Source organism: Falco cherrug, chromosome 3 (genome assembly GCF_023634085.1).
Source record: "Falco cherrug isolate bFalChe1 chromosome 3, bFalChe1.pri, whole genome shotgun sequence".
Classification (NCBI taxonomy): Eukaryota; Metazoa; Chordata; class Aves; order Falconiformes; family Falconidae; genus Falco; species Falco cherrug.
The window spans coordinates 40,551,846-40,575,208 of record NC_073699.1 but is presented as its reverse complement, the minus strand read 5'-3'; the positions used below and the strand labels follow the sequence as shown (position 1 = coordinate 40,575,208).

The 23,363-nt window shown below is 40.4% G+C and overlaps 1 protein-coding gene across 4 annotated transcripts in view; it reads right to left on the bottom strand.

Annotated features, from left to right (window-relative positions):
* Positions 1-17,280, bottom strand: part of JPH1 (junctophilin 1) — an 84,234-nt gene extending 66,954 nt beyond the window's left edge. For all 4 annotated transcript variants that reach the window (XM_055705837.1, XM_055705840.1, XM_055705838.1 and 1 more), the window contains exons 1-2: positions 16,800-17,280; positions 9,555-10,311 (exon numbers count right to left, since the gene is read on the bottom strand). In XM_055705837.1, the coding sequence (XP_055561812.1) occupies positions 9,555-10,311; positions 16,800-17,178 (1,136 nt within the window). In that variant the 5' untranslated portion in view covers positions 17,179-17,280. The remainder of the gene's footprint in view (positions 1-9,554; positions 10,312-16,799) is intronic.
* Between the last annotated feature and the right edge of the window lie 6,083 nt (positions 17,281-23,363).

Genomic DNA, 23,363 nt, shown 5'->3' with positions numbered 1-23,363 from the left:
AGTTCATCATGTTATGCAGGGACAATATCTGTCAGCCGTTAACTCACAACTTAACTATTATACAGACCTCAAGACCACTTTTACAGCCTTTTAATCATTATAAGTGCAAGGAGCAGATGAATTCAAATCAAATACTCATTACATCTCAAAGTCGGAACTTACGAGTGAACTGTTAAAAGCCATTTAGAGCATATTCTGGCCAACTAAAATTTGAAGAAAACATGAGATCAAATTTAGCAAACACTCCTTGGTGAACTTATTCAGAACCATAATTTGACTAATTGCTCTCTGCATTCATTGCCACAGACCCAGCAAATCTAAAAGCTATCTATTTTTCTAATCCTTTTACTAACAAAGGTTCATCCCAGGAGCTCCACTAAGCAGTTTTTCCATCAGAAATGCATCAAGTCTGTGCATATCACAGACACAGACTGGGACATGAAAATGCTCAGTTGCATTTAAGAATCATAACCAGTGGTAGTATAGCAAATTATATTTTTTATGAAGTTTAGTTATGAACAAGTAATATGGCTAGATCTTTTGCAGGTGATCTAAATTTTGAGCACACAAAATATACACTAATTTTTATTTGTCCCAGGTTTTTAAACAAAACCTATTTCTGAAACTGGTATAGACTCTGCATTAGGGAAAAAAAAAAAAAAAAGGACCCTTCGCTGATATAGCATACCCTAACAAAAATTGCTTAGCATTGTAAAACATCCAGTATGATTTTTTTCTGATAGTTCATTATCAACTGAGAATATAAAAGAGTCAACTTTCCTATTTGTACACTGCACCGTTAAGAACCTCTGAATGTCAGGCAACATTAGACTTCCATACATGAACTAGTTTTGCACAAGGAATCTAGCTACCACAAGAAAGGGAAAGCCTCTTCACCAGAAAATATCAACTCTCACTTCAACAGATCTGTACTAATCAAACATTTTTGAATATTGGAAAAGGTCACCAGCTTATCTATTCTGTTGATATTTATAGAACTGATAAATGCTATCCCCACCTTTGTTACTAATCTGTAACTTCCAGAAACAGTTTCCATGTTTGGATTTTAAGTCCTTTTGCATAGCTGCAAGACTGACATAATCCAACACATTTATTTATGAAATGGTCTAAATACTCAGAGAAAGATGATCTTTGAAATGACTCACCTCAAAACCACAAAGGAAAGTAAAAGTAGCAGCAAAAAACCCTCTCCCTCATCTTACGTATGCCATTAAACTGAGGTAAGCACAAAGTGGAGGTGCTGCATTATAGCAGTAAGTAATAGAAGCCTTAACATAATACAAGCCTTAACAGCAGCCTACCAGATTCAGAGTGGTAAAAAGTGAAATATATGCCTTTTTTCTTAAACTCCTGAAACAAGAGCTGAAAACTCACATTTAACTGATTTCATGTTAGCCAGACACTAATATGGAAATTTCTGTTTTTCAAGTACAAAACATCTTTTCCCAACAAACCCTGCTTTTAATATAGTAGGACCAAAGCACAGCATTCCTCACCAGAAACTCTTCAGAAACTAAGTGGAGGAAATTAAGATTAAAAAAAGAGAAAAAATGCTTAACTGAATAAAGAATTAGTTCAGAAACAGAATATAATGGAGTAGATTAAATGACTGTTTCCCAGTCAAGAAGGTTCACCACTGGATATCCACAGGGATCAGGACTGAGAATGAATGACGTTCATAAACGTTGGAGAAAAGGTGAAAAGCTACATGGCAGAACTTGTGAATGTCAGTATTACAGAAGAGAACTCTGAGGGACAACTGTAAAGACAGGCTGCATGAAACTCACTGATCACTCTTAAATGGCAAATGAAGTTCAACTTAAGTGTAAGAGTGATGTGCAAGGCAGAATAAAGTGGCTTTGAGGTGACCTCAGGAATGAGCTCTTGGGAGACTACACCTGTACAGCAGAACTGGGAAAACATATCAAGAGGACAAGAATAATAATCAGTAGGCTGTTTCAGATGTCAAACATTTACATGGGCTTGAGGGGAGACAAGCTCACAAGGAGAAATTTACTCTTGGACGCTAGCTAGACACAAAGAGGCTGTGCCTCTACCTCCCCACATGAAAACAGGTAACTATAGCAGAATGAAGAAGCAGAAAACATAAAAAATGTACAAATACAGCAGTAATAAAGGAAGAAAACCATAATGAGGTAGGAAAAGCAAGTCAGTGTATGAAAATATGCAGCAATGTCTATTAGATGTATAAAATAGAAAAATGTATTAATCACCAAAGAAATTAACAGAAGTCATAACGTGTATCACTGATCAATTAGTATTCAAACAAACACCATTGCTCATTGAACTACAGCGGTTTTCAGAAAAATAATCAATTACTATTTAGGAAATATAAAATTAGATCAATGTAGGGAACATTAACAAAATCACTGAAATTAATATTTTTCTGCTATAGTTGTTCACTGAAAAGCTTCCTATTTTGTAGAATAATGATCAACAATTTTACAGTTAGATGATAACACATTTTCTTATTTGTTTGAAGAAAGAAGCTGGTAACATTCAGTATTAATTGATTTATTCTCTAAGCAGAACACTCAGTAAATTACTCAAACTCTGACTAGTACTACTAGCCATACGAATATGGTTGTACCAAATACATTAGAAACATAAAATATCTTTTAGGTTTTGAGCATATTTTTATAACAATCAATAATGTAATTCTAATGGCTTTACACTAGGGTTCATATGTGACTAACCAGTACAAATGATCCTGATTTTGGTTTTTAAGTGAAGATTTATTTCCATCACAGAAATGCTCCTGAAAGTCAGTACAGAGAGATGGTGTTTGAGGCTTAGCTTTTGAACAATTGTTGTAATACAGATAAAAACTGAGATGCTGTGTAAAAACTAAGGCAAGAATCTGCATAACAGCTCATCTTTGGCTAAAAAAACAAATAATAAAAAAAATATTAGTCTTTTGCTAGCATATCTCAGTAGCATTAGTGTTTTCACATGCATCTGCTAGGCTGCCACTGTAAAAATTCTTTCAGCTCCTAAATTAAGTATTCTGGAAACTGGGCAAAAAATCCTTACCCATCTGAATAAAGAAACGTTTCAAAAAGGCTTGTATATTAAAAAAGGCTTTCTTAGATGGTTATTTAAAAGCAGTGGTGCAGTTTATGTTTTGAAAAACATAATATTTGCAATCTTACATTAGCAATCTCCTGATTTTAAAGAAGTTAGAAAAGCAACTCTAGGGTAACAATTCTATGCCTAATACAAGCACAAAGTAAGATTGGCTGTATTCCAGAACTGCCTTTTTTTCTTTAATTATGTCCCTATTCAGACTTCAGCTGTAGGTAGGTGTGTTTGGATATAGGTAATTTGATCAAAAAATTAAATACATGAGGCTTTCTTAAATTTCCAGTTGAGGGACAGTACAGGAGTAATTTTGCATATTTTCAGCCATGTAATCTTACTGCATTAAATACTAAGAAAAGAAATCAAATCTGTGTAGTGATGTTTATACAACTTGTATATTTCAAAGAGATGTGGTATTAATTCCCCAGCAAATAACAGAGGAACAGTCCAAGACTATATTCTTTTACCAATGAGTTGTTTGTGAAATCTGAGTGAAAATGTGTCCCACTGAAGTTAGTGGTATAACTCCCACAGGATTCAAGGAACATATGGTTTTCCTCTAAAGAATGCAGAATTAACATTAACATTACTATCCATAGTAGCTCGAGACTTATTTTAAGTTTTACCACAGCATTTCATTTGTTATATTCAAATAAGATATATAGTAAAATGATTAAAACTTATTTTGTTTTGAATCTAAGACGGCTCTTTGTACTGAAGCAAGCAACCTTATATAAATACCTTTGGTATTTGTTGGATCCTATTCCTAAACACAATGTTCATATTTCAGCTATAATAAGTAAAGCATCTCAAAGACGTGCGAGGCACTAGTCTTGCAGGTGTCCAGTTTAGTTTCTTGAGTAAAGTGAGATTGGTAGTCAGCTAAATCTATCATGGAAAGCTGTGTGTGGTGCACATAATTCAGTGCTGTTTGGAATGATTGGCAGCTGCCATCTAGTGTGGACACAAACTATACTACCACATGCATATAATTCCAGCTCTCCCTAGAAATCACAGTTTGTTCAGGTCAAGCTGAGAGCACTAGTCACACAAGGCAATGAACGCAGTGAAGGAACTGCCTACTAAACCATTTAGCGCTCCTTCCTGACAGTCCCACACATCGCATAAACCTCTCACATGCAGCACGGGATACTGAAACTTAAGGTTATATAAGAAACCAGTGCTTATCTTTTTCATAACAGCTGTACCGTCAACACTAGTGTGCTGGGGTGAGCTGTGCCATTCAGAAGCAGGTGCTGCCCAGTGACTTGAAGCCAATGCTAAGTGTCTAGGCCCAGGCTGGGGCAGCGCCAGGCCAGGGCTTAGGGTAAATCAGAGCTCTCTAAATCATCCCCAGTATCAAACATTACACAAGCCAGCCACTGGCCTCAGGAGGCCACTGTGACAGCCAGGGAGAGCAAGGATCTGAGAAAGTCCAGTCTGTGGCAGCGGGCTCACTCTCAAATCGAATTAGAATTGTTATACTGTGTTTCCACTACCAAGTCAATTCTCCTGCACTTTTCTCCTGTGGCCCCTCCACAACTCAAGGATCCTTTGCAGCCACGCAGAACAGAGCAGGCTGCTCATGACGCAGGATCACAATCAGAGTTTTGGTAGTTTCTGCTTAAAAATAAGGCTGAAACTAAGCCACAGCATTTGCGGACTCGTACAAAGACATGTTAAAAATAAAACTGAGCTGTCTCAAAAAGCTACTCTGACAAAGAAATTGCTGCAGAAAAGATACCGGTTAATCCCCCTTCAGTGCTCCCTTTAAAAGGTCTTCCTGACTAGAGGCTTGCTAGTCACTGCTATCTGAGCTAATTAACAAGGAGAAACTGTTCTATATTATTAGTTGCAAGATATTAATTTTACTGTTATCTTGATCTTAGTTCCTTCCACAGTCTTTTGCCAGTTTCTTTCCATTTGTTGGGTACTGCAATTTTCCCAGACCACAAGGTCTCTAGACAGGGTAGTTTATTTGTGCAGTGCCTAACACAAAGGCACCATTATCCTTCACCAAACCTCAGGTGCTCGTGTAATGAAAGCCTATTACAACATTGCTTTTAAGGTGGTCAAAAGTTCTCACAGCATATTATGACAGTACACCTTACTTAAAAGTCACTCACAACTTCAGAGTAATTGAAAGTATTTAGCTTCTGGAATAGAGAATAAAAAAAGATACAATTCTTTAACCTGCTTGTTTTATGACCTGAAAGATCAGTGGAGTAGAACAAAAAGATCAATAAGGAAACATTTTTTCTTTTGATTTCTTGCTCGCTTTTCTTCCACACACTATCTTCTGATTCATATTTATTACACTTACTGTATTTTTATCTTGTCCTGGTGTGTCTCTGCAAATTTTTTTTTCTTTGAAGAGTCAACACTTAAAGAAGAATTTCTCATTGAACATTAGCTAGAAAAAAAATCTGAAGGGAGAACAACAAAACAAAACAAAAGCCTGGCTCAATTCTGAAACCATAATACTGACTTTTCAGGAAGAATGCCCTACATAAAGGGTTGTATGTTACCAAATATCATTCCTTCTGCTTCCAGTGCTACATGTTTCCTTACAGAACTGATACATTTAAAACCAGTCAGTGATACTGTGAATCAGAAGGTAAGTTTATGTTCAAACTCAGAAAGTTAATTCCAAAAATGTTACAGTTTATACCATCATCAGTATTGATAAAGCCAAAGTCAATATAATACAGGACACTAAATAGCTCCTCTCATGAGAGATTAAGTAGTTTTCATAATAAGAAAGAAATGCTCTAATATAATTCCAGTTCATACTGAACTGCAGAGGGGTATCCCCTTTGAATAAGACACGTGACAGCAATGAAAAGGAAGTTCAAAATCCCTCCAGTGAGATTTTTTTTTTTTTATATCCTCAAAACAAGTTTCTATTTGACTCTTGGTTGAGTGGACATTTGGGGCTTTTTAGCATCTTCTAAAGGGCTCTTCCAAACGTACATCTTCCAGCATTTGAAGCATTTCATATGTGCTTGAAATAACAAAGAAAATAATATATTTAAAAATTCTGGAAGGCAGCTTTTCCTTTTAGGCACCAAGACCCCCAAAAAGGCATATAGGGTAAACCTGACTGTTTTTAGAACAAATGGGTTAAAGATGAATTTGAACTAATTACTGCCTATAATAATTATTAAAAAAGAAAAAAAGCCTTTTCATATATTAAAAGGGGAAAATACTGAACATACTTCTGAAATTCCTCAAATTCTGGGATTTTTACATTTATGCCTTAATATTTTGTTTTAAATATAGCTAGTAAAACTATGATACACAATCAAGATTGTTAAGCTGAGCTATCATTTTAAAAGCATTTTTATCCACTGCTAATTTATAATCTGTTTTAGATACAGACCTGTGTAGCAGAAGCTGGTAACTATTTCCCTGATACAGCAGCTTTCCACAAATCACGTGATTTTGTGATCTGGTAGCTTTTGAGAAATGTTGCTATTATATCTAGAACACCTCAGTACAAATGCCTCAAAAACTCAAAGGCCGAGTGAGGGAAGCCAGTGCAAATTCAGGTTCAGAGAAGCACTGTTTACCCCAACTGTTAGATTTTTCTTTGTACATGAAACTGCCATTTTAGATAAATAAAGACTACACAGATTATTAAGAAGGACTTTTAGACACAAAAAGACATCAGGAATATAAAGCAAAACAGTGGTTGGTCTTGTTGACGACTGTGTGGACATCTGTCACAGGTCAAACCACCAGCCAAACCTGTCATGACCAGCAGAGAGCTATGAAGACAAGTATGTTCTGGTTTCATTTGGCTGAGCAAACATTTTGGGAATAAACAATACAGGAAGAACAGCATACAACTCAAGGCTGTGTTGAAAAGGAAGGTTTCTGGCTCAGAGTCTGGGTTTCTAGCCCTTTGGAATGGAAACCTGGACATCTGATGGTTTTGGGGCGAGAAAAAGTCTACCTAGAGTTCTTTCACTAATGGAATGGAAATCTACAGTTAGCACACATTGCTGGTGACATCTGCCAGGTTTGAAACTGCCAGGCCAGTGTGCGGTGAGGTTATGCCACATGGGCAGAACCACTTTTGTATTACACATTAGAGAAATGAAAAAAGGGGCTCCATCTGATTTTTTTTTTGGTGTAGCAATGATCATTAGGAAACAGACAAGAGCACTATCCTCACATTCATCTAAGACACGGCTACTGTTTGAAGGATTAATATACTATTCATGTATCAGTTTGGTAAAAAAGCAGTCACGAACCAATACTGGTCCTCAAGTTTCAGTGCAACAGAAGCAAGTTCTTTCATCCTGAAACCGTACCAGTCCAGTCATCCTAGAATTTAGCAACTGTTCAAAGTGGAAGTTTCTTCCTCGATGCTCTTCTAGAATGTCTTCCAGATGATCTGTCTTTTAGACAGTCAGCATGACTGACTCTGCCGGTATGACAGTCTCTTAGTTCACATAATGCCATGGCCTTACTCCCACTGGTTGATACTAAAGGCAATTATGAAAACTCGAGAGATGGGAAGGGTCACATCATACTTTCTGTGTGAGTCCAACATGCACTATCAAGCAAAGTTAATGTAATCTTTATGCCTGATGTTGCCTGACTAGGTGTCAGGTTTCTTTGCTTTTGACACTATGTGCAAAGGCTACTAAAAGAGAGGAAACCTAAATCTGTAATCTTGCTGTTCATACTGGTAGTCATGAAACTGGTCACAGCTGCACTACAACTGATGCCTTCTGTTACTGCACTTTCAAAAACATCTTTTCAAGAAATAAACATTGTTTTCTTGGACTGTTGCAAAAGCAGTTTGAACTCTGTCCTTCACCTAAAATTGAAGGGAAAGAACAGCAAACAAAACACTTCAGAGACATAGCCCATGTTAAAGAGGAAGTGCATACACTGTGCCTTGTAACCTAATGGGTTTCAGACTACAGCTTTTTAATACCTTTATATGGACTCAAAGTGGTGACTCCTGCTGTCCACACATCCCATCACCTCAAGTTTTTCAGAACTAGGGCTTAATATGTTCTGAAAGAACATGAAAGGGATCCAGTAATTCTTGAAGTTAGTTATTACTGATCTGCTTTGCTAATACGGTATACTGTCATATAACAAACACCTTACATATATTCATTAAAGTAACCGAGTATACACTATTCTCTAGTTACTTAGGTGACCAGTGCTCAGGAAGGTTCTTTAACACTGTGCTAAATTTTTCATGTTTGTGTCTCAACTACTTTTCTCTATAAGCCATTCATGCATTCAAGCCTTCCCACTTGTGAAGTTTTCAGTCTTTTCTGTGTTCTTTTTGACTGTCAGAAAAAAGGATAGTCACTGACCACACACTAGCGACCACACTAAATCAGGAATCAGTTGTTCAGCTCTAAGTGTAATGTGACATCCTCTTTCTAAAATAGCATGAAGATTTTCTTTCATGCACGTTTCTGGGCTCTTTTTTTGGTCCACAGCACGTTTCAAGAAAAGCCTGTCTGAGGAAACAAATTAAAACCAACAACAAACTGCCACAGAAACTTACTGGACGGCATTGAAAATTAAATAGCTTTTTAAAGAGCTCACAGACTTAATAATAAAACCTATTAAAATTGTCTATACTGATTTAATTTGCAACAATTCCATCTCAGACAACTTTGCTTGGTTGTTGGTTAGGAGTTCAAAGTGAAAACAATGTTTTTTCCCCACTAATACCCATACACTCCCCCCATCTCAAACACTTGGCTGTGATGTGGGAAGAAGATACATAAGATACAGATGAATTCAGATTGCAGGAGAAGCATGCTCCAGAGCAAGAGTCCTCATACAGAACTCTTTCGGCAGATAGTGCCCTGGCAACCAACTGAACAGCCTCTAAGCACAAGAGCCTCGACCATTATTCTTACACTGTTCATACCACAGTCTCTCAGATAAACTGATACATTTTAAGATGCTCAATGTCAAATGGGCAACTTCAGTGAGTCTCAGATGCTACCCAAAAAATCATCAACACAATATGCATAACTGGGGCATGTTTATGGGAAGATATTATTTGGGGGATGTGAGGTGAAAATTTAATTCTCAATGTTTCCTCACTAGTTTTATTTTCCAAACAGGTTTAAAGTCATAATACAGCAGCTCTTCAGTAAAAGCAGAAATGCAGGAGAATGGAAATTTACCTTCACAGTAACTTATGGAACATTTTCAAAGACCTTTACTCAAATGAGCTGAAGTTCTAAGTTTCCTATGTATAATGCCACTAAAGTCAACGGAGTTACACATGTGAAACAGAAAGGTAAGCAAGTACTTGCTGAAGACAACATTTACATCCTTGCACTATTGAGTCTTTTGTCAACAATAAGAGCTCACATAATGTAACACATTTTTCTTTCTGAAAATTCAGTGATGAACAAATATATTTTGTGATAACATACCTTGAACTTGCAATTTCCACTTTGGTTCTTGCCATGGCAGCTGCTCTTTGTGCACCCTCTATTGCTCTATCCACCTTTTCTCTAGTTTTTGTGTTTCGTATTGGTATAAGTTGCTTCCTTATCCCACGGACCAAAACATTATTTTTATATTTTCCCTCTTCTTTGGTGCCATCTGGAAACATGGTACATCCATATCCATGCCTCCTGTTATTTAGCCATTCTCCTTCATATTTCATACCATTTGAGCGCTCACTAATACCAAAACCACTGCGCTTGTCATTCTTCCATTCACCCATATAGGCTTCTGTAGTGGTGGCATCAACATGGTCTTCCATTGGGTAATAATCACAGTCACCGTCTCCAAAACTAATTGTAGAGTTGGCATCACTAGAACTAATTCTGCTCATAGCAGCATCACTCCTAACAGAGCTCCGTTTGCTAGATATCGATGACCTAGATTCAGATTTTCTAAGTTTTATACTACCAAGAAGGGATCCTCTTCTGAATAAGCCTCCTTTTTTCTTAATGCCCATGGCTTCTGGATCACTGTGAAAATTGAGCACAAAACCTCCTCTTGTTCCAGCCGGGCTGTCTGAAGTGATGTCATGCAGAACAGTGCCATTGCTCTGCTCACTTCGAAGTGAAGCTAGGGATGTTCGCAGAGGTGAACGGATCACTGTTGCCATGCCATAGGGTACACTCTGACGTACACCATATCCATGTCGCATCCCTCCTGTCCATTGCCCCTGGTATGTACCTTTTAAATAAATAAGGAGAAATTAAATTTAGAAAGCAGTCGAAGACCTAGCACTCTACATCCAGTATGCTACAGACAATACCAAGTTGTCAGCTCTGTTTTTGGTAAGAAGAAATGCAGAAAAATCACAACACATGGCATGGTAGATAAACTAATTTTGTTACTTGTTTTTCTTAGAAATTATTTTTCCGCTTAACAAATCCTTCACTTTCCCAGCTGAAGTAACTTCTTTTGGCAACTAAGACACAGTAGCCATAAGCATTTTTTGAATGGATCTGTCCAGGGACAAAATCTAAAACCAGAATTCTAAAGCAGGACTCCCTCAACTTTTTTTAAGATGGCCAGATGGGGTGGTGGTTAGCAAAAGCAGAGCCACATTATATGCAGTCAGCTGTGGGGGAAGATGGGTGAAGGGAAGGAAGGAAGCAGGACACTCATGGCTCTTGCTCCAGCTGCTCACAGACAGAACAAGTCAAAGTAGTAGATGTCCTGTTGTCCTGGGTTAAAGGTGAATACAGACCTCTGTTTGTCAGGACATATTTGAGAATGCACTGAATTGTTTTGTGCTCTGATGGGCCTTTGGATTCACTGTTATAAACCTCTATTGTAAAATTAAATATTTTAAAGTTTGTGCATGTACTTGAATGGAAGAACAAAACCTTGGCATATCTCACTCTCTTAAGAACTCTTGATATCAATACTTTTTGGTATCCCCAGTATCATATAAACATGGCACTACATTCTGCATTATGTTGTGACAAAATGGCCAGAAACATGAGTCTTTTAGCAATTTTTTTGCCTTTCATTTGTTCTGCAGCACAGAAGACATGGTAGTAATAAGTAGAACATTGCACGCCATTCTATCATAAACACATTTCATTGTTGCAATCATAACTACTTTTGTAGGTTTTTTTAAACAGCAATATAAGGAAGAGCAACATGGTATTTGATATGAGAAGTCATGGATATCCATGCAAAGCTGCATCTGAGCCAAAACCCAGCATTATCAGATTACTACTGCAGAAAATTTGTTCATTGTATTCTCAAAAGGCATTTTCATTTTGACAAGATATATACTCCAGTGTCTGTTCTCTGAAAGGCATTTGTACCAGAGGTTCCAGAGGAAGGTGCCAGAAACCCCACAACTGGCAAATACAAGGTAATTTGCTTTCTAAGATAATTTCATCTAATTCCCATTAGACTGCTTTAAGCTCCTCAGAATGAAGTCTGTCGCCCACCTAGTACTGCTTTTTTTTTTTTTTTTTTTTTTAAAAAAAAAGCTATTTTGAGCCTGAGTATTCTTACAGGGGAATGAATAAGCAATCTTTAAAATATCTTTCTTTGATTTTAATCGGCTTCAATTGGAGTATCTATTGAAAACTGATCTTCAGGGAACTAAATATCAAATGTCAAATTCAGTGATTGACTAAATTTTTGTGAAAATATTTGTGAAATACCTGCAGTTTTAGATGTAGCACCAAGCTCCATTTGCTTTGAGATTCAATTTCCTTTGTATAAGCATACTATTTTGGTCATGTACGTGTCAATTATCTACCAATTACTGCTTTACTGTATTACCTCTTCTACTAAGTTATATTTCAATATTAAAATGCAATTAAATTTGCCAAGTCTGCTTTCTTTATTATATAATACTAGATAGGTTCCACAACATAACTATTTTGTGTTGGTAGAAAATTCTACCAAGTGGAAGGTTTTTGTTTTAACAGATGGCTGCTGACACAAACAAACAACTTTCTTAGTTTCTTTCTCACTCTCTGTATCCTGGATACCTACTGCTGCACTGGTTGTAAGGGTGCTGAATCTAGAAACATGATTATTTTAAAAAATGCAACATATGGAGAAGAACAAATAGAAACATGAGCACAAAGCACTTGCATGACGTATTCTGTAAATACTGCAAAAATACACCCACACTATTTTTTTTCCTTATTAAACAGACATTTCCCAGAACTATATTAATATTTTATGAGTATAAATGACTACATTTTTTCCATAGTTGTATCTGGGATCCCCTCAGTATCACAATGATATGCTGGAGCTAATAATCTGGCTACGTATACTCACTGCTATATACAACAATCTGTCTAACATTCTGCACCAGTTAATTTCATTTAGAAATAATAAATCTAATTCTAATTTTGACTATACCACAATATTACATTAGAGCAGTAACTCATAATCATGGCTCTTGATATTGCTGTTTGAGTGTCAGATTCGAAGTAGAAGCAACTTATTTCAGTATGGAATTTTACAAAGATACAAAAGGTCAGTCTTTTTTCTTACTGATATTTTGGTTTTTTTAATAAACATGGGAAGTTCAAAAACACTTAATTCATTTAGGACTTGTATTGTTCACCATTCTGTAGAAAGAAGTAGAAGTGGTCACTGTTGCCCATAAGGGCATTAAAACAAGGACAATTGATGTGCTGCTATTTACTTGTCTAATTTTTCTTTCTAAAGGGAAATAAAATCAATACCAGCTTCTTCTAAAGAGAAAACAGTCAAGGAGGAAATGGAATATTCATACTGAACTGGTCCTTCAAAATTACCAATGATATTTAGCCGGAATTTTGTGCAGTCTTGCAGGTAATAACTATCTCTTCTATCATTACAAATCCATTAAGGGATACTAGTGCTAGAAAGCTGACTCATTTTCCTTGATTTTTCAAGTTACATTTTAAAAGAAAAGTATTTTAATACATACAGAGGGCTGTGTCCAGAAGACAGATACAAGAGATTTTTACACTAATTTAACTGATGATATCAGTCTCTAACTGTATCATCTTCTTCAATAAAATAAATTTTAGAAAACTTTAAATGAGCAAGATAAGGTGTGTTAATATTGCAATATAATTAAATACTACATCATATGACATAAGACATGATAAAAAAGCTCCTTCCATCTATCAAGATACAAACGTATGCAATATTTTCCTATTTCTAGACATAGATATAAATATTAATGATAGATCAACAAGCACACCTTATACTACAGTTGACAGTAAAAGTAGTTCCTGTAAGGCTCAACTGTTAAAATTTTATTTATCATTGTGATGACCAAGCTATTTAAAACTGTATTTGACCATAAACCAATAACATCGTTTGGTATTAATTTTCCAAAAGCTAGGCTTGGTATCCTCTGTAACTGAAGAAACATTCAGCCATGACTTCTACTGACCATCCATCTAGTATTTTATTGTTCCCTGGGAAAGGTCTTCTTATTTTGAGCCTGAGAACTATTAGAAAGTATATTTCTTCCTTTTGTTTTTCTTGGAAAGTTGCTGTAAGGTACAATTTCATAACCTGTCTCCTTAAGAGTTGTGCCATTGTGCCACGCCTCCCCAAAAAACCCTCGGTATATCTTACAGTCATAAATGTCGTTGCCTACTTGTGGCTAAAATTTAAAACTACGCTGTGTGGAAAAACTGTGAGGCCAAGGAGTTATTTAACTACTCAGCCTGCTCTTATCCTTTACTTACATCTTCCATGGTTTCACAAATTCAGTTACATCAAGATTTTCGCATGCTTTTCAGACTCAAATGTTAGATAAGCTGCTGGCCTCTGTGGAACAGCAATGCACAACCTTATAACAAGATGCCTGTTATTGCTATTGTTGGCAGGACCATGAACTGCTAATTCACACATACTGAAGTTTCAAATCAGGCCATAGTCTCTCCATAAAAAATGCTCTGATAGGCTTGCAGATTCACACAGATTCGACAAAATCTAGGGAGTTTAAAAGACACATAAAAGTCCATATTACCATAGGGAACAATCTGACACGCCACTTTAAGGCCCAGCATAAACACATGCAATGAAAGGAGGATCATGGTTTATAATTCACAGTGTTTTCCTCAGAGATTTGACTGAGTGACAATTTTAAGCATTGAAACACAGCATGACATACATTACTTATGTCGTGCAAAGTGCTGTGTGCAGAAATACTGAGGAACACTGTCAATGCTCTTGTTCTTTTTCCCTCCTTCAACTATATCTCCTAATACCTCTGATGCAATTTAAACCAACACATTGGGAAAAGAAAGAAAAAAAAGAAAAAAGAAAAAAATAACAGCAGAGAGACCTGGATTTTAGTGAGTTTGAAAACAAATTGGCAATTCATAGTCTCAACCATTATTTCCCTATGCTGGTATTCTCAGGTCATAATACAGGAAGAGCTTTCCTGCAAATATTTCACAGTATGTCAAAGACACATATACAAACGTGGTTTCCTTGTAAAAACATTTCAGAATTCTTCTGGTGTACAAATACTGCTATTGTTTCCAGAGCATAAAAACAAAAACGCATCTGCAAACATCTATGATGCACTACTTTGCTTCATTCATGAGTACTTTCATTAAAATCAATGGGACTTCACACCCTCTGTTCATATGAACTGCAACACATAAAAGACTGGGGCCATGGTAACAGATTTCAGTTAACAGGACTAAAACTCTCATGGTATAAACTGCACACTTCACATGCTGTTTTGGATGAAGGATTTCCTGTGGAATCTCAGTCTAAAAATTTACAGAATTTACCTCCAATTATCAATATCATATTGAGATTTTAAAAATTCCACAAGAAGGCTAAAGGAAAAGAGAAAAGGAGCTGTAGTTTGAGAAAACCACTACTAGAAGATTTACTGGAATGGCAATTTACTTTTCTAGAAGGCGGGGGGGGGGGGGGGGGGGGGGGTGGCTACCGCAAATTCAGCTATTCTTCGGCTTCTAAATTACTAGCCAGAACAAACATGAAAATTGAGAAGCCTATTGTGTGGTGAAAATGAAACTAAAATTCTGATCTCCTTCATACTTTGTTGTGCTTTTTTAAAATCTCCAAACACATATCTTGGCTGACTGAGCATAAGAAGTTTCCACACCAGGAAACAATTTTCAGACAGCTACAAATATGTATAAACAAGGGGATTAAAGATACAAAAGCCACAGTACATTTCATTTTCTGAAGGAAATTAATCTTACCCTACTTGCTACATTTTGTATTTCAGAAAGGAGAAAAAGGACTCCAACTGTAAACGTGTCTTCTAACGCTTAATACAAAATATCTATTCTCTGGCACGATCCTGAAAGTTTGACCACGATTCTCTTACCAAAATTCCTTGAGGAAACCAGCAACAGCATATGGGTTAGTCCTTTAGTCAGATCATGTGAACACTGCCTCTGATTTTGGTAAATTCTGTTTCTCGCACATTACCTTAAGCATGCTGCTCAAAGCTGAAGCGAGCAGCATTTCTGTAACAACCCAAAAACTCTCCAGCCCTAAAACCAAGAGCAGCTTTTCCTGTTACAATGGAACAAACCAAGTTGAAGAGCAACTCTGCAGAAGTTGCAGGTGGCACTTTCACTTATGCCAATGACATTAAAGCAGCAAAGGATGAATGAAAGTATCAGGCTCATTTATCGCACAGAGCATGAAATGACAGCGGTGCAATAACTGTAAGTGACCATTCAGATAAGCTCCAGTCCTGGGTGACCTTACTGAACCCTGACTTCTTGACGGCTCCTAACTTCACCAGAAGGGCAGGCCGCCCAGACCTCACCACGTGCCTTCCGGGAGCTCAGCCCTAGGAACATTTGCTTTTTCCCGGGGAAGGGTTCAAGAGGCAGGCCTGTGTAATTTCACAACGCAGCTTGTACTTAAGTGCACTGTGTTTAAAACCCTACGTTCTTTTTATAAAACGTGAGTTATTACATGAGGGCAGACCCCGGTTTCCTTGATTTCACGCAAGTTGCATACCCGCTTTCTTACCTCCAGCGCCCTGTTTACAAGCTGGGCGTGCCAAACGTGTCAATACACCCCTGGCACGGCAAAGTGACCGGGCACCGGGCGGGCGCGGCTGTTAAGCTGTTGCCATTTCGCCGCCAAAGCGGTGCACAGGGCGCGAGGCGGCCCGCGCCCCCTCCGCTCCTCTCCTCCCCCAGCAGGCGCTGCCGGGCCCGGCCACCGTCACCGCGGGCGGGGAGCCCGGCAGCCGCCTCGGCGGAGAGAAAGGAAAGCCGCCTGCAGGCAGCCGTAATGCGGCTTTCTACCAGCTGGCCGGGAGAAAGCGACGCGCCCGGCAGCACAGCCCGCGCCCCGGCCGCAGCCGCTCCCGCTCGGCCGAGGCCAGGCGGCTCCTCACGGAGCGGGGCGGGGCGAGCGCGGGCACCTGTGGCGCTGCCCGGCCGCCAGCGGGGCCTCCGGGGCGGCGGTGCCGGCGGCTGAGGAACGCGCTTCCCGCCGGGAGCGGCCACGGCGCGGGCAGAGGAGAGGCCCCGCCGCGCCGAGGGGCCGCCGGGCGGTGCCGGACAAACGGCCGCCGCGCCCGGGACCGGTGTGAGGGCGGCGGTTGGCCGCGGGGGTGGGGGGAGGGGCCCTGCCCGCGCCGCGCGCGCCCACGCAGGCGCGCGCCCCCCCCCCCCCGCCCCGCCACCGCTGCCGCGTGCGGGGCGCCCCCCGCCGGCGCCCACCTCCGTCCCCGTAGGTCTCGACGCCGTATCCGTCCTGCAGCCCGTTGCTCCAGGTGCCCTCGTAGCGGGCCGGCGTGCTGAGGCTCTGCCGCACCCCGTAGCGCCCCTTGAAGCCGTGGGACCACTCGCCGCGGTACATCCACCTGCCCTTCGTCTCCACGCCCAGCCCGTGGCGCTTGCCCTGCGCCCAGTAGCCCAGGTAGGTGTTGCCGCTGGGCCAGGTGTAGCCGCCCGCCACCTCGAAGCCGTGCGACCAGGAGCCGGCGTACTCGCCCTGCCCCTTGGGGCCGGTGCAGATGCCGTGCCCGTGGGCTTTCCCGTCCTCCCAGCCACCGCAGTAGGTGCCGCCATCGTCGAAGTCGAACCGGCCGCCCGTCATCCAGGGCAGCGGGGCGAGCGCGGCGCCGCCGCCGCCTGCTGCCCTCCTTCCCTGCCCTGCCTGCCCTGCCTTCCCCTGCCCGCCCGCCGACCGCCCCGGCGCTCCCCGCGACTGCGAGCGCTCCGCCGGCCGCCCGCCCGCGCCCAGCCCAGCCGCAGCCCCGCGGCGGCGAGTGGCGCCCGCCCCCCGCTCCTCCCTGCCCGCCCGCCCCCCGCCCGGCGCCGCCCCCGGCCGCCGCCGCCGCCGCGGGGCAGGTGCGCGCCCCTGGGGCTGGCCGGGGGCCGCGCCCGCTGCCGCGGGGGAGGCGGCTGCTCCGCCGGCCGTGGCTGGGCCGGGGGGCCCCTCCGTGTGCCCCCCTCTCCCGGGGAAAGGTGCCCCCCCGTGCTGGGGACGCGCGTGTCTCGGGGCGAGACAAGGCTGGGGCGTGCGGGGCTCGGGGGGCGGTGGTGCCGGTGGTGCCGGCGGCTCCGTGCTCCGGCTGCGCCTCCTGACCGGCCCGGCCCGGCCCGGCGTGGCCGGTGTGCTGCCGGGCGGGCTGCGGCTGCACCTGCTAGCATGTGCAACAAGTAGGCAAAAAGGGAGCGCTTACAAGCGGTACCCGCGATTCCCAGCCTTCTTGTTCTTATCCTTGCTTTCTCTGAACCTTAAGATTAGTTTGAGGCTGACGCTGTTGCTGCAGAGCGCAGCCGAGTTGTGCTTTGCCCCTTTTCCAAAGGAGGTACGGAGCCCACCTTCCCGAAGGGGCGAACCGGCAGTTCCAAGCACGCCAGCAGGAGCGCGGGGCGCCAGCGGTACCAAGGCCTTTCAAGGACAGCCCTGCTGGGAGCTGAGTGTGGAATCTTTCATTATGCCTTCAGCCCCATGGCCGTTGGGTGACTGAATGGCTCTAAATCCTGCCAAGTGCTCCTTTGCCAGATATTTGATAATCAGATAAAAACATAAGGGCAAACGACAGGAGGAGCACAAGTGCAGAACCAGCAGAGAGAATAGTGGAGAAGGGATTGAAAGCTGCTGTCATCCCGCTTCTTCGGGTTTTGTTCTTTTGCGGTTATAGACCCTGGGAGAAAATCTGAATGAAAATGTTCCTCTTCAGTGGTGATTTTGTGAAAAGCATGAATCGTACTTATTATTCATGGGGAGTGGTGCTATCTGGACACGGATGATTTGGAAAAGTGGGGAAATAGCAATGGCTGTGTTAGCAGCAGTGACTAAAAGCAGAAACATAATCGCAAGTGAAAGATTTGGACATAAACCATCAGAAGCTGAAACAGTTAAGCTTCAGAGATCTTTGCCAAATTCATCCCAGTTACAAGCAGTTTTGACTTAAACCTAAATGAAATTAAAGTATTTCACATATTAAACATACCCGCTTAGCTTGGATAAATTTTCAAGCTTTGTGCTTCACAGGACACTGTTCTGTGTAGATTTTTATGCCACGCTTGCACCGTGCAGTGCTGTATTATCTCTGTTCTCTTCAGGAGAGAGTTGAGCACCATAGCTAATACGTGCCCCTGTGGTCTCCTGTCTCATCAGAGGAAGTGTGTGCTATAAAGCCTTGTTTCTGTTCCGGTAAGGGAGTTTGGGATTTCTAGTTCTGCTTGAATATGCACAGATAGAAGACTCTATGCACATGTTTGGACATACGCATACAAAGAGGAAAAAAATGAGATCAAAGACATGTGCCTTGTCCGTGAGAAGATGGGGAAGTTTCAGTGCCCCTTTGTGCTCTGAGAATTTTGTTCCTTAGTTTTGGAGTATAGAAAACCAGGCAAGCATGGTTTTTCTGTAGCACAGACATGGTCTGTCACATTATCTTTGGATAAGGCTGTATAGTGTTCCGAAGTTAAGGACTGAGACCTTCGCTGCAATGTAAGCTTTTGTGGAAGGCCATTAGCAAGAATGGAGGAGAAGTCTGAGAAGGTGGGATTGCTGAAGAAGATGAGGTTCAGTATCCTCTATTTCCTCAGCTTATCAGGTTTCATGCCCTACATATCTTGCATTTCCTAGTCAAGAAAAAGACTGGAAACAATAGTCGTGATGGCATGCATGCTTCAAGGAGTTTACTTTTTTCACCTTATCAGTCTTACTTTTTTTTCTGTTTGTTTGTTTGTTTTTTTTTCCCTCTGACACAAGATAAAGCCCTGTCATGTTTTAACAGAATTTCAGAAGAGCAAAATGGCTTTATACGGGTGTGGGGAACTACCTGTTGAAGTCAGCATGCCTGTAGCGGATACTGGTATAAAATTAAACTAGTAATTGAGGTCCCCTGTTTATAATCCCATGTTGTTCTATGAAAATTTATGAAGCACATGAGTTGCCATGGTTGAACTGCAGCTGCTGAGCACTGATTTTATCTGTTGTGGGGCTAGTATTGCCTTACATGGTGTTACAGGGGTGCTCCGTGCACAGCAGGGGTATAAGGCTCATATTGTCTTGCACGATACTTCTGTGCCCCATGCACGCCAGGGACAGGACCGGCACAGAGGGGAGCAGAAGTGGGGTGGCATGTGCTTCTGTGAGTCAGCAATGGAAGAGGTGGGCCTGATGAGGGAGTGTGGGATTCCACACAGCCCCTCCGTGGGTCTGAGCCGCTCCCCTGAAGAAGCAGCTGTTCCAGCCTGATCATCTGGCTGGAACCACGGTTGTGCAAGTCCTTGCCTGCCCAGATATTGCATTTTACTCAATATTGGTGAATTACTAGATTTGCTGGTGTTTCCACCTGAATAATTGTACTACTGAATAACTGGATCTGCTGTTGTAATGACCTGTGTAACTGCACTACGGATGTATATGTGTTACAGTACTGTTACTTAATTTATCTCTCTCCCTAAAGTTGTTGATCTGATGCCTGCTATGACATCCCATATCTATAACTAATTGGGGATGCCTTCAGTTCTTACATCTGTACATTATACAGTGTTGTACCATTGCATTAATGAAATAAGTATCTGCCTGTTAGTCCTTTGTTTTGCCCCCTTGATTTAATTTTTACAGGTTTTAATATCAGATCAGATGAATCAACAAGATTGGATAGGCCAGAGGTGAACAATGAAAATTTTAGGAAGGAATCATATAAATTTTCTTCCTTTATCACAAGCGTGTCAGTAGGTCTTTTTTTAGTGCCCTGCAAATGACACTAATATGAATGGTAATTTTGCATGCGGCTTATATTTCCCGGTGTATTCATTTAAATGAAAAAATCAATTTAAATGAAGTAGATGCTTGATGGCAAGATGAATTCATCACTGCCAGCCTTCTCATTATATTTTCAGTAGGGGATAGATTTTGATAGATGTGAGGATAGAAGTGCTTTGCAGAGAACTCTTAGCATCACTCAGCCAGGTCTTGATGAAGTAAGAAGTCACAAGTGTCTCATTGCTGATGAGGTTGTAGATACATTTTTTTTCCTGACAGATTTTTGCATTGATAAGCCTCAATTTAGTTCATGCCACTTTGTGTTTGCTTCTGGTGAGGGTGTAGCTAATCATCATATGCAGTCTGTAGAATGTATGTGTTAACATAGATCCACAGATTTTGTTTCCTTGGACACTTCTGCCCAGTATCAAGTTAAAAATTATTCTAAAACTCCATAAATGCAGGAAGTAAGCAGTTACAGGTAGATGAATGAGTTTACCTGTTTTGCCCAAAATAAATGTAATTGCTTCCACTTTTTTTTTTTTTAATCTGCCTTACTAGCGTTCTTTTCTGAAGTCTTTGATACATGTAAGGTTCAGAAAATACAAGGTCCAGGTGCAGTTTATCTGTAATTTACAAAATAGTGCTATTTTTATTGTATATTGGCTGAATAGAAAAAGTTTACCTTGAGTAGCTTTGTTGCTGTGTAAGTTACCACAGCACTAGGTCTGATGACACTGTATGTATGGAAAATATGAGTGCCTGATGACACGGTATGTACGCAAAACCTGTGCTGCAGGGTTGTATTTTAAAAGGTACCTCGTGCAGGGGTGGTAGATGCAGCAGGTAAAGATATTAAACTCCAGAGGTTTAATATTAACCAGATACAAAACTGCTGAGTTTAAACTATTAGTCTATAGATATCTGATGCATGAATAAAAATTAGGCACATTTATTCTTACCCTTAAAAGCCTGATTCAGCAGGGAATTACTTTAAGTACTTTAGTAATCCCATTTACTTCACTGGGGCTACACATGAGCTTTAAATTAAACATCTGCAAGATATCTGTGCACAAATAAAGCAGAGCTCTGAAGAATGTTCTCAAGTGCTTTGCAGAATGGAGGCAGGATGCTTACTTAACTGATGAGCTCCATGAGCCGCACACATTGTATTGGATCAGCTCACACACAGGACTGCTGTGTGGGAGGCAGAAATACAGAAGTCAAGGTAAGTACGAAAGCCACAGTGCAGAAATTTCGAAAGAAAGTAGATCTTTCCTGGCTCCATATGAACAGCCACAACTTTTGTGCCAATTTTTCTGTCTGGAGTCTAAATTAACGTTTATAAACATAGTTCTGTATAACTTTAACACAAATTATGTTGTCTGACTTCAGGACAAGAAGAGACCACTTTTTCTTACTATTCTGTAAATTCACGTAAGTTACTGTGAATACTCAAATGTTAATTCTACAGGATTTTTTTTGCAAAAAAATTGCTATAATATTTGAGAAATATTGTGTTATGAAACTACTCTGCTAGCTGTACTGGTAAGTGTCAGTTCTACCTTGCACTTGAAGCTGTGACCTAGCCAGTAAGATAGTATACTTAATTCCAGAGGTGCTATGTTTACTCAACGAATACAGGGGGTTTTGTTTGTTGTTTTTTGGTTGTTTTTTTTTTTTTTTCAAAAATGTTGATAAAGCTTTTAAGAACAAAAATACAGATCCTTTTCTAATTTGAAAACAAGATGAGTATATTCCATACCTGGACTTCTATTTTCAGCATTGTTCTAAGCAACTGAATTAGATTTTAAACGAAAATGCATTTTGTTTTGTTTTGTTTTAAAGAAATGCAGCATTTATATTGATCTTCTTTGCTTCTCAAGTGATTTTAATAGCAACAGAACTCTCTATACAAGTAAGATACAATGTATTGGAATGATACTTTTTAGAAATGTATAAAGATATTAGGTTATCTTATAAAGATGGTATACAATAGTGTTAAGATTATGAGTACCTATGAAATTATGGAAGAAATATGAAATATTGTTTCTGGGTCTTATCAACATATAGTGTTTTTGTTGTGGATTGCTTTGGGTTTGGGTTGGTCTTTTTTTTTGTATGTCCGCAGAACAAAAATGAGTACCTTAATCCACTTAAAAAAACATATTAACTCCAAACATATTTGATTTTATAATGCTTGATTTGAAGTGTAACATCATAATGATTGCCCTAAATTACCACCCAAATTATATAGGTGGGGAAATCTACAAAATCAGATTTATCACTAGCAAGTTTTCCTAAATGTTGATACAAATCCTGCAACTGCTGCAGTTCAAGTCTTGCTTCCTCAGGGGAAGATGGAAATGGTTTATTGCTTTCTTCTTCACAGCAAATTTGTGTTTGCAGATAGAACATCAAGTCTTGCTTTAGCCCTTTTTTTTAGCTGAAGCAGGCTATATCTTTCATTATTTCCTCCTAGACCTCATGACTATCACTGTTGCTGTTGTCTAGACTGTCCCCAATTATCTATTTATTAGAAGCCTGATTTTGAAAACACAACACATCATTTCGCTAATATTGTGCCATATTAAAGTAGCATAATTGCATGTGACTCCCAAATGACACTATTCTTTTACACTGGGTGCCACGAATCAGTGGTGTGATTATTCCTCTCCTCCCCGCACCACCCCAACAAGAAAATGTGTAACAGCTGATCTTCAGTGTATGATTTGCTGCTGTCCTAATCCTTTTCCACAGAATATTGTTTAACTAATAGCTTCCCACTTTGTACTGAAGTACTGTACCACTTTGTGAAGTTGAGTCACTCCAGGTTTTCACTAGCACGCTTATTTTTCCCCCTTAAGGTTACTTCCCGTGTTATGTTGATTTTAAATTTTAATACTGTATTGCAGCTCTTCCCTGGTTTCTAACAGTTTGCACATACAATAACTGAACACTTCCAAGATCAAAGTTATTAATTAACATACTGAATGTTAAAGGGTTTGGTAAGGATTTAGATTGGGTACTCCTTCAGGCTTGGGACTTAA